Source organism: Salvelinus alpinus, chromosome 8, assembly GCF_045679555.1.
Source record: "Salvelinus alpinus chromosome 8, SLU_Salpinus.1, whole genome shotgun sequence".
Lineage (NCBI taxonomy): Eukaryota > Metazoa > Chordata > Actinopteri > Salmoniformes > Salmonidae > Salvelinus > Salvelinus alpinus.
The window spans coordinates 40,965,180-40,980,210 of record NC_092093.1 but is presented as its reverse complement, the minus strand read 5'-3'; the positions used below and the strand labels follow the sequence as shown (position 1 = coordinate 40,980,210).

General features: G+C 43.7%; 1 protein-coding gene across 5 annotated transcripts in view; it reads left to right on the top strand.

Moving 5' to 3' along the window:
* LOC139583136 (serine/threonine-protein kinase MRCK beta-like) overlaps positions 1–15,031 on the top strand; it is a 129,340-nt gene that overhangs the window by 108,652 nt on the left and 5,657 nt on the right. For 4 of the 5 annotated variants that reach the window (XM_071413919.1, XM_071413920.1, XM_071413918.1 and 1 more), the window contains 3 exons: positions 4,176–4,260; positions 8,952–9,069; positions 13,155–13,272. In XM_071413919.1, the coding sequence (XP_071270020.1) occupies positions 4,176–4,260; positions 8,952–9,069; positions 13,155–13,272 (321 nt within the window). The remainder of the gene's footprint in view (positions 1–4,175; positions 4,261–8,951; positions 9,070–13,154; positions 13,273–15,031) is intronic. The other variant, XM_071413917.1, reaches the window with a different exon arrangement.

Sequence of the window (15,031 nt, the reverse complement as noted above, 5' to 3'; positions counted from 1 at the left end):
ATTGGTTAGATTTGTTAGAGACGATCCAATCGCTGATTCATTTTTGTACAACGCCCCTCATTTTGAAATCACACAAATTACTTGTAGGATTGCAGTTTCAGACTAAATGTATGTAGCGATCGATAAATTAAATTCAGATAAATTAAATTCAGGGTGAGTCATCAGGCAAAAGAACAGCGCTGCCCCGTACAACAGTCTGGAATGTCCATCTGTGTGTGTTGTGTGCGGTATGTCTATTCTACGCTGTGTAGCTGTTAGCGATAATGATAAACGGAAACCTGAAAAAACAAAACGAAGAAAACTGAATTTGGGAGAAAACATAATGGAATCAGACAAAAATCTGGATTTTATAGGGCTCTACTGGACCTAGTTCACTCTTATCTATTGAATTTGAGTCAATGGCATTACCTTGCCCATGTAGAACAATGGTTCTGGTTGAACATAATGCTCTATTTCATGTGTTGGAATTATTTTGAGTAGTGGCAAATTATTTTCTGCCTTGCATGCATGCAGAAGTGAGGTCTGCATTTTCTTGTGCATGTCACTAGATGTATTGTGAAATTACATTGTTGCCTTTGTGTCCCTCCACTGCATGACTGCCTGTTGAAAGTACACAAGAGTGCCCCTGCATGGACGTGGGGTGTAAATGCACCAATGACGTTAAAATAAATCTGTCACCAGTGTCTGCTTGTACAGTCATGGCCAAAAGTTTTGAGAATGACACAAATATTAATTTTCACAAAGTCTGCTGCCTCAGTTTATGATGGCAATTTGCATATACTCCAGAATGTTATGAAGAGTGATCAGATGAATTGAAATTAATTGCAAAGTTTCTTTTTGCCATGCAAATAAACTGAATCCCCAAAAAACATTTCCACTGCATTTCAGCCCTGCCACAAAAGGACCAGCTGACATCATGTCAGTGATTCTCTGGTGTTAACAAGGACAAGGCTGGAGATCACTCTGTCATGCTGATTGAGTTCGATTAACAGACTGGAAGCTTCAAAAGGAGGGTGGTGCTTGGAATCATTGTTCTTCCTCTGTCAAACATGATTACCTGGAAGGAAACACGTGCCGTCATCATTGCTTTGCACAAAAAGGGCTTCACAGGCAAGGATATTGCTGCCAGTAAGATTGCACCTAAATCAACCGTTTCTCGGATCATCAAGAACTTCAAGGAGAGCGGTTCAATTGTTGTGAAGAAGGCTTCAAGGTGCCTAAGAAAGTCCAGCAAGCGCCAGGACTGTCTCCTAAAGTTGATTCAGGTGCTGGATCAGGGCACCACCAGTACAGAGCTTGCTCGGGAATGACAGCAGGCAGGTGTGAGTGCATCTGCATGCACAGTGAGGTGAAGAACTTTAGAGGTTGGCCTGGTGTCAAGAAGGGCAGCAAAGAAGCCACTTCTCTCCAGGAAAAACATCAGGGACAGACTGATATTCTGAAAAAGGTAAAGGGATTGGACTGCTGAGCATTGGGGTAAAGTGATTTTCTCTGATGAATCCCCTTTCCGATTGTTTGGGGCATTCGGAAGAAAGGTTTGTCCAGAGAAGGCGAGGTCAGCGCTACCATCAGTCCTGTGTCATGCCAACAGTAAAGCATCCTGAGACCATTCATGTGTAGGGTTGCTTCTCAGCCAAGGGAGTGGGCTCACTCACAATTTTGCCTAAGAACACAGCCATGAATAAAGAATGGTACCAACACATCCTCCGAGAGCAACTTCTCCCAACCATCCAGGAACAGTTTGGTGACGAACAATGCCTTTTCCAGCATGATGGAGCACCTTGCCAGAAGGCAAAAGTGATAACTAAGTGGCTCGGGGAACAAAACATTGATATTTTGGGTCAATGGCCAGGAAACTCCCCAGACCTTAATCCCATTGAGAACTTGTGGTCAATCCTCAAGAGGTGGGTGGACAAACAAAACCCCACAAATTCTTACAAACTCCAAGCATTGATTATGCAAGAATGGGCTGCCATCAGTCAGGATGTGGCCCAGAAGTTAATTGACAGCATGCCAGGGCGGATTGCAGAGGTCTTGAAAAAGAAGGGTCAACACTGCAAATATTGACTCTTTGCATCAACTTCGTGTAATTGTCAATAAAAGCCTTTGACACTTATGAAATGCTTGTAATTATACTTCAGTATTCCATAGTAACATCTGACAAAAATATCTAAAGACACTGAGGCAGCAGACTTTGTGAAAATTAATGTTTGTGTTATTCTCAACTTTTTGCCACGACTGTATACACTGTGTACAAAGTAGAGGTCGACCGATTGTGATTTTTCAAGCCGATACCGATTTATTGGAGGACCAAAAAAGCAAATTCCGATTAATTGGACGATTTATTTATTTGTATTATTTTTATTATTCCTTTTCTTTTTTTACATTTAAAAAAATATATATATTTATATATATTTGTAATAATGACAATTACAACAATACTGAATTAACACTTTTATTTTAACTTAAAATAATACATCAATAAAATCAGTTTAATCTCAAATAAATAATTAAACATGTTCATTTTGGTTTAAATAATGCAAAAACAAAGTGTTGGAGAAGAAAGTAAAAGTGCAATATTTGCCATGTAAAAAAGCTAACGTTTAAATTCCTTGCTCAGAACATATGAAAGCTGGTGGTTCCTTTTAACATGAGTGTTCAATATTCCCAGGTAAGAAGTTTAGGTTGTAGTTATTATAGGAATTATAGGACTATTTCTCTCTATACCATTTGTATTTCATATACCTTTGACTATTGGATGTTCTTATAGGCACTATAGTATTGCCAGCCTAATCTCGGGAGTTGATAGGCTTGAAGTCATAAACAGCGCAATGCTTGAAGCACAGCCAAGAGCTGCTGGCAAATGCAGGAAAGTGCTGTTTGAATGAATGCTTACGAGCCTGCTGCTGCCTACCACTAGCTAGCAACTTACCTTTGCTCCTTGTTGCACTCACGTAACAGGTAGTCAGCCTGCCACGCAGTCTCCTCGTGGAGTGCAATGTAATCGGCCATAATCGGTGTCCAAAAATGCCGATTACCAATTGTTATGAAAACTTGAAATCGGCTCTAATTAATCGGTCGACCTCTAGTACAAAGCATGTCAGACTAACCAGGTGAAAGCTTTGATCCCTTATTAAATCTACATAAATCAGCGTAGATGAAGGGGTAGAAGGATTTTTAAGCTTTGAGACATGTGTGCCATTGACAGTGAATGGGCAAGACAAAAGATTTAAGTCCCTTTGAACGACGTATGGTAGTAGGTGCCAGGCGCACCGGTTTGTGTCAAGAACTGCAACACTGCTGTGTTTTTCCATGCTGAATGGTCCACCACCAAAGGACCTCCAGCCAACTTGACACCTCTGTGAAAAGCACTGGAGTCAACATGGGCCAGCATCCCTGTGGAACGCTGTTGACACCTTGTAGAGTCGATGCCCCGACAAATTGAGGTGGTTCTGAGGGCAAAAGGGGAGGGTGCAACGCAATATTAGGAAGGTGTTCTTAATGTTTTGTACACTCAGTGCCATGTGTCGATATGGTGTTGTAGCCTGTAAGATCTTCATGAGCAGGCTAAATTAAATGTGTGAACAGGTGATCCACTACACACCTTTGATCATGTTACATATTTAGACACATTGGTACTTGCATTCAAAACTCACTTAGGCAGATGCATAGATTCTCAGACACTCTCATTCTCACACACACACACACACACACACACACACACACACACACACACACACACACACACACACACACACACACACACACACACACTTGTACACAGCCACACCCCTCCAACTCCTGGAGAGCTACCCTCTTGTAGGTTTTTGCTCCAACCCTAATCTAGTGCACCTGATTCTAATAATTAGCTGGTTGATAAGCTAAATCTGGTTAGTTACAAACTGGGGTTGGATTGAAAACCTGCCGGAGGGTAGCTCTCCAGGAACGGGGAGCCTGATGCCCCATCTTGGTGAGTGTATGAGAGGACGCGTGTTCTAATCTCGGGTGTGTGTAGGGGGTGAGGTGTTAAAAAGTGTGTGCACCCATGAGTGAGAAGAGTGTCCGTGTCTTTGTGCACGTGTGTGTTTTTACGCATCATGCGCACGTTTATGCCCCTTCATGAATGTGTGCGTTTGTAGTGTGGCTTGGTGTAACTCATGTCCCTGCCCCCTCAGATAAGGCCTCTAAATGTGGAGGGCAGTCTGAACCTGCTGGGCTCCGAACAACCACACCTCATCTACTTCAGCAACAACTCCACAGGTACAAATACACCTCAATATACTCACTCGCCTACAATATGGCCCAATGCACAACTATATCTCAATGTACTCACTCAGTACATACAGTGCCTTATTCCACATTTTGTTGTTACAGCCTGAATTCAAAATGGATTTAATGTATCAATTTTTTTCTTTTTTTTCTTTAACCTTTATTTAACTAGGCAGGTCAGTTAAGAACAAATTCTTATTTACAATGACAGCCTACCAAAAGGCAAAAGACCTGTGGGGACAGGGGCCTGGGATTAAAAATAAAAAATAAATTAAATACAAATATAGGACAAAACACACATAACGACAAGAGAGACAACGCAACACTACATAGAGAGAGACCTAAGACAACAACATAGCAAGGCAGCAACACATGACAACACAGCATGGTAGCAACACAACATGGTAGCAGCACAAAACATGGTACAAACATTATTGGGCACAGACAACAGCACAAAGGTCAAGAAGGTAGAGACAACAATACATCACGCAAAGCAGCCACAACTGTCAGTGTGTCCATGATTGAGTCTTTGAATGAAGAGATTGAGATAAAACTGTCCAGTTTGAGTGTTCATTGCAGCTTTTCTAGCTCTCTGCGGGTTTTGGCAGAGAGCTAGACACAGACAGAGGCCTCAATATTCAGCTATACCGTGAGCATAAGTACAATGGCACGTGAGCAAATGAATAACAACATAATCAATGGTGGGGGTCTTTAGAAGACCCCCGTAATCAATTTTAGTCCTTCACAGCCTTAAAGAAGAAAGGGTCTAAACCATCTGACCCAAATGTTTTTTTGGGGTCAAGTTTCAGGAGCTCCTCTAGCACCTCGGACTCAGTGACCGCCTGCAGGGAGAAACTTTGTAGCGGGGCAAGGGTAAAAGAGGGAGAAGCATCGGGGATAGTCGCATTAAAAGGGGTGGGAGATGAGGAAATGTTGGACGGGCAAGGAGGCATATCTACCATCTACATCTACACACAATACCCCATAATGATAAAGTGAAAACAAGTTTTTAGAAGTTGTAGCAAATTTATTGAGAATGAAATACAGAAATATGTCAATTATATAAGTATTCACACCCCTGAGTCGATACTTTGTAGAAGCACCTTTGTTTTTTTCTCTCATCAAGCTACACACAATACTCCATAATGACAAAGCAAAACCAGGTTTTTTTTACATTTTTGCTAAATTATTAAAAATTAAATGTGCTTTTCAGACCATTTACTCAGTACGTTGTTGAAGCACCTTTGGCAGTGATTACAGCCTCGAGTCTTCTTGGGTATGACGCTACAAGCTTGGCACACCTTTATTTGGGCAGTTTCTCCCATTCCTCTCTGCAGATCCTCTCAAGCTCTGTCAGGTTGGATGGGGAGCTATTTTCAGGTCTCTCCAGAGATGTTTGATCAGGTTTAAGACCGGGCTCAGGCTGGGCCACTCACGGACTTTGAGACTTGTCCTGAAGCCACTCCTGCGTTGTTTTGGCTGTGTGCTTAGGGTTGTTGTCCTGTTGTAAGGTCAACCTTCGCCCAAGTCTGAGCTCCTGAGAACTCTGGAGCAGGTTTTCATCAAGGATCTCTGTAATTTGCTCCATTCATCTTTGCCTCGATCCTGACGCGTCTCCCAATCCCTGGTGCTGAATCCCCCCTCCCCCCAGCATGATTCTGCCACCACCGTGCTTCACTGTAGGGATGGTGCCAGGTTTCCTCTAGACGTGACACTTGGCATTCAGGCCAAAGAGTTCAATATTAGTTTCATCAGACCAGAGAATCTTGTTTCTCATGGTCTGAGAGTCCTTTAGGTGCCTTTTGGCAAACTCCAAGCGAGCTGTCATGTGCCTTTTACTGTGGAGTGGCTTCCGTCTGGCCACTCTACCATAAAGGCCTGATTAGTGGAGTGCTGGAGAGATGGTTGTCCTTCTGGAACGTTCTCCCATCTCCACAGAGGACCTCTGGAGCTGTGTCAGAGTGACCATCGGGTACTTGATCGCCTCCCTGACCAAGGCACTTCTCCCCCGATTGCTCAGTTTGCCCGGGTGACCAGCTCTAGGAAGAGTCTTGGTGCTTCCCAACTTCATCCATTTAAGAATGATGGCGGCCACAGTTTCCAAATCATGTCCAATCAATAAAATTGACCACAGGTGGACTCCAAACGAGTTGTAGAATGTGGCGACATCACAATGATAGAAAAAGGTTTTCCTATTAATTATATGGCTCCTTTTGAAATGTCGTCGTGTTTCCAAGCCACACTTTTGACAAAATCTCCGTCAGCGCCACTCGAGAGTAGAACTTTGTTGGGCATCAGTCTTCAAAAGAAACGTAAAAAACAAAATATGTGACAGGAGAGTAGCAATTCCAACCAGAATAACCTACTCCAAGGTCCTCTGATAATACTAGTCCAGAGTTTGACAGATGTTGCTCACGGTTTGGGCAAGAAACCAACTGATTCAATAAATGTAACTAAGTGCTGCGTATAAGCTATATGTGAATGGCCTACATGTATCCAATCAACTTTCACAGTGAATGTTTTTGTTTTGTGCGTATGAATGAAATATTACCAAATGCATCAGTAAAAAATATTGAGCCTATTTAATGCAACCCTTGCTGTTAATAGATCGCAAAGCAGCAGCATACAACTGACCTAAACATTTGGAAATGATAACTATACAATAGGAAAGATGGTTTGGTATGTTTTAGAAACTTGGGAACCAAGCTCGAGTTATCAGTGTGGCTCTGTCACCTGGACAGAGTTGAAATACTGTCTCTTCACGCCTAGAATAAAAACCTCCAGGCTTCCTTCATAACTGTCAATTTATTGGGGGAAAAAGAAAGAATTACAGGGGGCAGTTTGGAAAAAGCGATTCTCGTCCGAATCGTCTTCTGGAATAACGGACATTCTGGAGTGATAATTACATAACCAACGTTCTCTAGTAATACTAGTGCAGTGCGAATAGGGCTTTGGTCACGTGCATGCGATGCATTCAGTGTGTCACATAAAGAGAGCAAGGGTTGAGGGAATAGGGAATGTTTCTCCTAAACTGTTGAGGCATTTCGGAAACAGGACTTTTCAGTCAGAAATGGCTGTAGTTATGTTGCAGCATCAGCAACATAGACAGTGCGATAAACACTTTGATAAACTCTTTGATGTTCTGTGGCGGTCGCTGAAGCAGGGAGGAGAGAGAGACAACAGGTGCTAGTCACAGTCACTTGCTGTCAAAATGTTGTGTCTCAAACTAGACACTCTAATCTACTTGTCCTCTTGCTCAGTTGTGCACCGGGGCCTCCCACTCCTCTTTCTATTCTGGTTAGCGCCAGTTTGCGCTGTTCTATGAACAGAGTAGCACACAGCGTTGTACGAGATCTTCAGTTTCTTGGCAATTTCTCGCATGGAATAGCCTTCATTTCTCAGAACAAGAATAGACTGATGAGTTTGAGAAGAAAGTTCTTTATTTCTGGCCATTTTGAGCCTGTAATTGAACCCACGAATGCTGATGCTCCAGATACTCAACTAGTCTAAAGAAGGCCAGTTTTATTGCTTCTTTAATCAGACAACAGTTTTCAGCTGTGCTAACATAATTGCAAAAGGGTTTTCTAATGATCAATTAGCCTTTTAAAATGATAAACTAACACAACGTGCCACTGGAACACAGGAGTGATGGTTGCTGATAATGGGAATCTGTACGCCTATATAGATATTCCATAAAAAACCTGCCGTTTCCAGCTACAATAGTCATTTACAACATTAACAATGTCTACACTGTATTTCTGATCAATTTGATGTTATTTTAATGGACAAAAATGTGCTTTTGGTTAGAGTCCAACGCTCTAGTGGTTAGAGCGTTGGACTAGTAACCGAAAGGTTGCAAGATCGAATCCCCGAGCTGACAAGGTAAAAAATCTGTCGTGCTGCCCCGGAACAAGGCAGTTAACCCACTGTTCCTAGGCCGTCATTGAAAATAAGAATTTGTTCTTAAGAGACTTACCCAGAAAGACTCACAGCTGTAATCACTGCCAAAGGTTCTTCTACAAGGTGTTGACTCAAGGGTTGGAGATACTTATGTAAATGAGATATTTCTATTGAATTTTCAATGCATTTGCTAACCTTTTTTTTTTTAAATCACTTTGTCATTATGGGGTATTGTGTGCAGATTGGTGAGACATTTTTTTTATTTAATCCATTTTGAATTTGTGCTGTAACACAACAAAATGTGTCGTAAGTCAAGGGGTAAGAATACTTTCTGAAGGGACTGTATACAGTATCCCCAAATACACTCACCTACACCTTAAAGGTAGACTCAACGAAATGACGTTGCCATGAGCAGCCCCGCAGATATTGAGATGAGCGAGATGCAAGACTTCACTCTCACACAGTCACACACAGTATCTGCGCATGTGCGCGGGTTGGCTTCACACTGTTACAATGTGGTAGCCAGGAGGAGAAGTTGAGCCTCTCGCTTCAACACTCTTAGTTGTTGCGGAAATTGACCCCCTATGCTGTTTTTCTTTCTGCATCTACATCATATCGCTGAGTCTACCTTTAATATACTTACCAACTACTGAGCCCTCAATGCCTTAACTCACTGCTACCACCTCAGGCACAACAACACCTATACACGATATAGTCATTAACGAATCCTCAGGAGCATTTTGGTCTCAGTACAGCTTCTCAATATAGTCTCTCTCCTCCAGAAGGTGACCTGTCCATCCCGGAGACGTCTGACAACAGTAAGAAGCTGATGATGAGGACGCGCAGCAAGAGAAAGTTCCTCTTCAAGGTCCCCGAGGAGGAGAGACTTCAGCAGAGGAGGTAACCTTTTTTCCGTTCCTTTTTATACTTTGATTGCCTTTTTTGACTGTGAAGCAGTGAAGTAGAGAGGGGAGACAGAAAGTAGGGGCATAGACAAGGGAGGTGGAGTCTGGGCTTGAACCACAGTCGCCAGGAGGTTATTTGTGGTCCGGAGTCGAGAGCGCTACTGCTCGACCAGACTCCAGCATCAGAGGAGGTAACATTACTCTGTTCACTTATCATTATTATACCTTTCATACTAAGATGTTTTTCTGGCAACCATCATAACGCCAACTTTTTTCCGCATTTTCTTTATATGTGACCGACCGGCTCATGTTGCAAAATTTGAAATGGTGTTTTTTACATTGGATAAAAGTAGAGACTCGGTTTATCACACACTACAGTTGAGGAACAATGGGAAAGTAATTCTGCTTTGGAAGTTGATAAACTTGTAACCTCACTTTTGAGAAAAGGGCTATAACTAGCTCTGAGATTAATAATATTACTACACAGATCATACACATAATGTTAGCTAGCAAGCCAGCCAGCTAACGTTGGTTAGCTAGCTAACAGTACACTTTAACTTGAAATGAAAACGACTTTCTGACAAAACATATAATATCTGAAAATGTAGCTAGCTAGACTATATTACCCATATACATGGATGGACGCTTCTCCCTCTGTCACGGATGCCATGGTTGCCCTTAGTTTGAAGATGTAATCTGGAGACAGGTGTTTTCTACAACAGCCTTCTCTGTGTTCTCTTTTTTTAAATCTTTCTGCATATTTGCACTCGAACGTTCAAATTTTCTCCATATCCTTAGCTATAATGGAGAGCAACACTTTTGCAGTTTTACTACGTGTTATCTATCAAAAAAGCCAAGTTAGAAAGGATTACCTACACATACTGACCAGCTCATGTTATAGACAGATGTGAGCTACATGGCAGACCAATTCGGACTCCTCTCTCGGCATGTCCAGCCCACCCATTATCTCAGCCAATCATGGCTAGCGGGAAGGTTCCTGTCTTTTTTACGTGGCTAAACCGACTAGGCTCGTAATTTGACACATTTTATTCGGAAGTTTACATGTTCCAGAAGGCATTTCTGAATCAAATGGCTCTCCTGTGAAGTAGTGATGCGCAACACATGCCCAGTTTCCTGAAACTAGTCACAAACTGGTATCAAAGCCGAAACCTTTATTTTCGCCAAACGACCTAGTAATCATTTCGGTGAAGTTCTGCCTGCAGCTAAGTATGAAACATTGGCGCGCACTACGCTCTTAAACTCTTAAACGACTTGACTCATCGCGCTCTAGTGACTGCTTGTGGCGGGCCGGGCGCCTGCAGGCTGACTTTAGTCGTCAGTTGAATAGTGTATCCTCCGACACACTGCAGGTAGCCTAGTGGTTAACCCACTGTTCCTCGATGTGGATGTCGATTATGGCAGCCCCCCGCACATCTCTGATTCAGACACATTTCAGTTGAAGGCATTAAGTTGTACAACTGACTAGGTATCCCCCTTTCCCCACATTGGTGCAGCTGGCTTCCGAGTTTAGCGGGCGGGTGTTAAGAAGCGTGGTTTGGCGGGTCATGTTTCGGGAGGACACATGACTAACTTCGCCTCTCCCGAGCCCGTTGGGGAGTTGCAGCGATGATACGAGATCGTAATTGGATTTTGAAACATTTAACATGCAACAATGTAGCCTAAGTCAAGTGTTCATCTATCACCGATCAGAAACATTTAGCATGTAATAATGTAGCCTAAGTCAAGTGTAGACCAATTATTTTGTTTAATCGTATATAGCAGCTCCAAAAGCCCTTGAGGTTGTGAAATATGAACGAGACTCACATGCTTTTGAAAATAGGATTGCTAATATTTTCGATCAGGATGAAGGTAAGACCCTACGGCTGCTCCCTAACAAAGTGGAGTGAGGGTAGGAAAGAGATTTAAATAGATAAAGAAGCATGGGCCTTAAGGTCTGTTTCAAAATCTAACTTTTTTTATATGCCAACGGCCCCACATGTTCCGTGACACAAGCTGTGTGTGAAAAATATCTGTATTTTATTCTGTTATATTCTTAGTATAAAATACACTATATGGTAAAAAGTATGTGGACAACCCTTCAAATTCTTCTATTTCAGCAACACCCATGCTGACGGGTGTTTAAAATCGAGCACACAGCCATTTAATCTCCGTAGACACGCATTGGCAGTATAATGGCCTGTACTGAAGAGCGCAATGACATTCAACGTGGCACCGTCATAGGATGCCACCTTTCCAATAACTCAGTTCGTCAAATTTCTGCCCTGTTAGAGGTGCCCTGGTCAACTGTAAGTGCTGCTATTGTGAAGTGGAAACGAATAGGAGCAACAACGGCTCAGCCGCGAAGTGTTAGGCCACACAAGATCACAGAATGGGACCGCTGAAGACCGTAGCATGTAAACATCACCTGTCCTCGTTTGCAACCCTCACTACTGAGTTCCAAACTGCCTCTGGAAGCAACTTCAGCACAAGAACTGTTCGTCGGGAGCTTCATGACATGGGTTTCCATGGCCGAGCAGCCGCACACAAGCCTAAGATCATCATTCGAAATGCAAAGCGTCGGCTGGAGTGGTGTAAATGCTCGCCGCCATTGGACTCTGGAGCAGTGGAAACACTTTCTCTGGAGTGATGAATCACGCTTCACCATCTAGCAGGCCTATGGACAAATCTGTGTTTGGTTGATGCCAGGGGAGCGCTACCTGCATCTATGCTTAGTGCCAACTGAAAAGTTTGGTGGAGGAAGAATACTGGTCGGGGGCAGTTTTTCATGGTTTGGGCTAGGCCCCTTACTTCCAGTGGAGGGAAATCTTAACACTACATCATACAATAACATTCTAGACGATTTTGTGCTTCCAACAGTTTGGGGAAGGCCCTTTCCGGTTTCAGCATGACAATGCCCCCATGCACAAAGCGATGTCCATACAGGAATGGTTTGTCGAGATCGGTGAGGAAGAACTTGACTGGCCTGTACAGAGCCCTTACCTCAATCCCATCGAACACCTTTGTGATGAATTGGAAGGCTGACTGCGAGCCAGGCCTAATCACACAACATCAGTGCCCGACCTCACTAATACTCTTGTGGCTGAATGGAAGCAAGTCCATGCAGCAATGTTCCAACATCTAGTGGAAAGCCTTCCCAGAAGAGTGGAGGCTGTTACAGCAGCAATGTTCCAACATCTAGGGGAAAGCCTTCCCAGAAGAGTGGAGGCTGTTATAGCAGCAATGTTCCAACATCTAGTGGAAAGCCTTCCCAGAAGAGTGGAGGCTGTTATAGCAGCAATGTTCCAACATCTAGTGGAAAGCCTTCCCAGAAGAGTGGAGGCTGTTATAGCAGCAATGTTCCAACATCTAGTGGAAAGCCTTCCCAGAAGAGTGGATGTTGTTATAGCAGCAATGTTCCAACATCTAGTGGAAAGCCTTCCCAGAAGAGTGGAGGCTGTTACAGCAGCAATGTTCCAACATCTAGTGGAAAGCCTTCCCAGAAGAGTGGAGGCTGTTATAGCAGCAATGTTCCAACATCTAGTGGAAAGCCTTCCCTGAAGAGTGGAGGCTGTTATAGCAGCAATGTTCCAACATCTAGTGGAAAGCCTTCCCAGAAGAGTGGAGGCTGTTATAGCAGCAATGTTCCAACATCTAGTGGAAAGCCTTCCCAGAAGAGTGGAGGCTGTTATAGCAGCAATGTTCCAACATCTAGTGGAAAGCCTTCCCAGAAGAGTGGAGGTTGTTATAGCAGCAAAGGGAGGACCAACTCCATATTAATGCCCATGATTTTGGAATGAGATGTTTGACCAGCAGGTGCAAAGCTGTCATCAAGGAAAAGGGTGGCTACTTTGAAGAATCTCAAATTCCATATGTGTTATTTCGTAGTTTTGATGTCTTCGCTATTATTCTACAATGTAGAAAATATAAAAATAAAGAAAAACCCTTGAAGGTGTGTCCTAACTTTTGACTGGTAATGTACGTCAGTTTGTAGTACACTCACTCATTCTCTGTTACACTCACTCACAACTATTCACAATAATATACACTGACCATTGTTAACCACGTGTCTTGTGTTGACAGAGAGATGCTGAGGGACCCTGAGCTGAGGTCCAAGATGATCTCTAACCCAATCAACTTCAACCACGTGGCACACATGGGCCCCGGCGACGGCATGCAGGTCCTCATGGATCTGCCTCTGGTAAGGGCCTCAACTGACCACCTGTCAACACAGCTTGAGCCAAAATGTCTGCCTCATCCTGTATTCATAACCCACAAACAAAAATGGCCTCCCAACCCCCTGATAAGCTTACTGATATTGCGGGTGACAAAACAGGAGCCATAACAGCTGGATTCTAACGATCACAAGACACCGCTGGAGCTCAAAATTGTCTCCTAGCATTTTCTGACAGCAGCAGCTCCCACTCCTAACTCCACAGAATAGCACTGCTATACTACCTTCTAGATGTCACCCTTCTCCTACGTTCCACCATCTCTGCCCATGTTTTCCTCCTCCTTTTGGAGAATGACCCTATAGTCCACGCCCTCTTTCACTTTCTCCCTCCCTCTTCCCTCTCTTTTTTCCTCTGTGTCCTGTTTGTGTCCTTTTTTCCCCCTCTCTCTCTCACCCCCCTCACCCCCCGCCCGGCCCAGCAGCAGAGCGAGAGCACCCCCCCCTCATCCTCCCGCCACCACGCCCTGATCTCCCCACCGAGGCAACTTTGAGCACGTCTATCACATGAGCCTTGTGTCGGCCGACCTCTACCTGCATAAAGAACCTGCCACCACCACCTACTCGCTGCAGCACTGCATCCTGCCCCAGTTCTCCTCCTCTCCCTCCACCTCCTCCCTAGGAAGGGTAGGCCTAACCTGACGCTTCCCACCCCTCCTGCCTCCTCCTTTTACCACCACCATCTCTTTTGCGCAATTACAAATCGCCACCCTATGCCAGGGTTACTGGTAGTCAAATACGAGCTTGGAGTACTGCTGGTCCTCGTTTTCTCTCTTTCGTTGTTAATTGATTGATTCACTTTCTTTTTTAATTGGACAGAGTTACCTGGTGTCCCAGGTCTGAATCGGTCCCTAATCAAAGGGAACTTATACAACTGGCTGTACTTCTACCCTCATGGCCTAGATTTGAGGGAAAGACCCCTATGCACTTGTGTGAATCTGAGGGGATAAGCAATATGACTGATCATACCTATCTGACTGTTAGTCTTCGATCTCCACAAGTAAACAGGGAGTTGGTACGAGGGGTCGACTTGGGACCGGGCCTATTTCCAGCGTTCCCGCCACCCTCTCTCTCACCCCTTGCACTCTTCCTTCGTCCCATTCCTTCCTTTCTCGCTTCCTTTTCCCCTTTGCTTGAGTGCAGTTTTTTCGAAAGCCGGGGTCGTTTTATTGTCGTCTGATGTCATATGAGTCTGTTTTTCTGTACTGGCTGCAGTGCGGTTGTGTTTTGTGCGATCTCTGCATATTTGTCATGTTAAAAACAGCAACATACTTGAAAAGCTTACCTCAGGGTTTCAATGGAGAGAAAGATTTGAAAAAAGGGTTAATTTTATTTGTAGACAGCCACCAACACCAAAAGTGAAGTAGACACTTCTCTATGGCTATTTCCCCCCTGTAGAATTTTGTGAAAACATGCCACGGTACGTGTGACTTGTTTCAGTCAAACGAGGGACTTGCTGTGCATTTGGAGTTTATTTATCACAAAGTGCATGTGTGTGAGCGTGTACAAGGCTGTTGTAAGTATGCATTTCACGGTATGATCTACACCTGTCGTATTCGGTGCATGTGACAAATACAATTTAATTTAATTTGGTTTAATGTGTGAGCATCCATGTAAATGTCTTGACATTGTCTACTCGTGTACATGGGTCGTGTTCATTAGGCACCCAACGGAATTAAAGTCAATGAAACGGAAGGTCCAAACTGGGATTTGTCCAATAAGAAACACT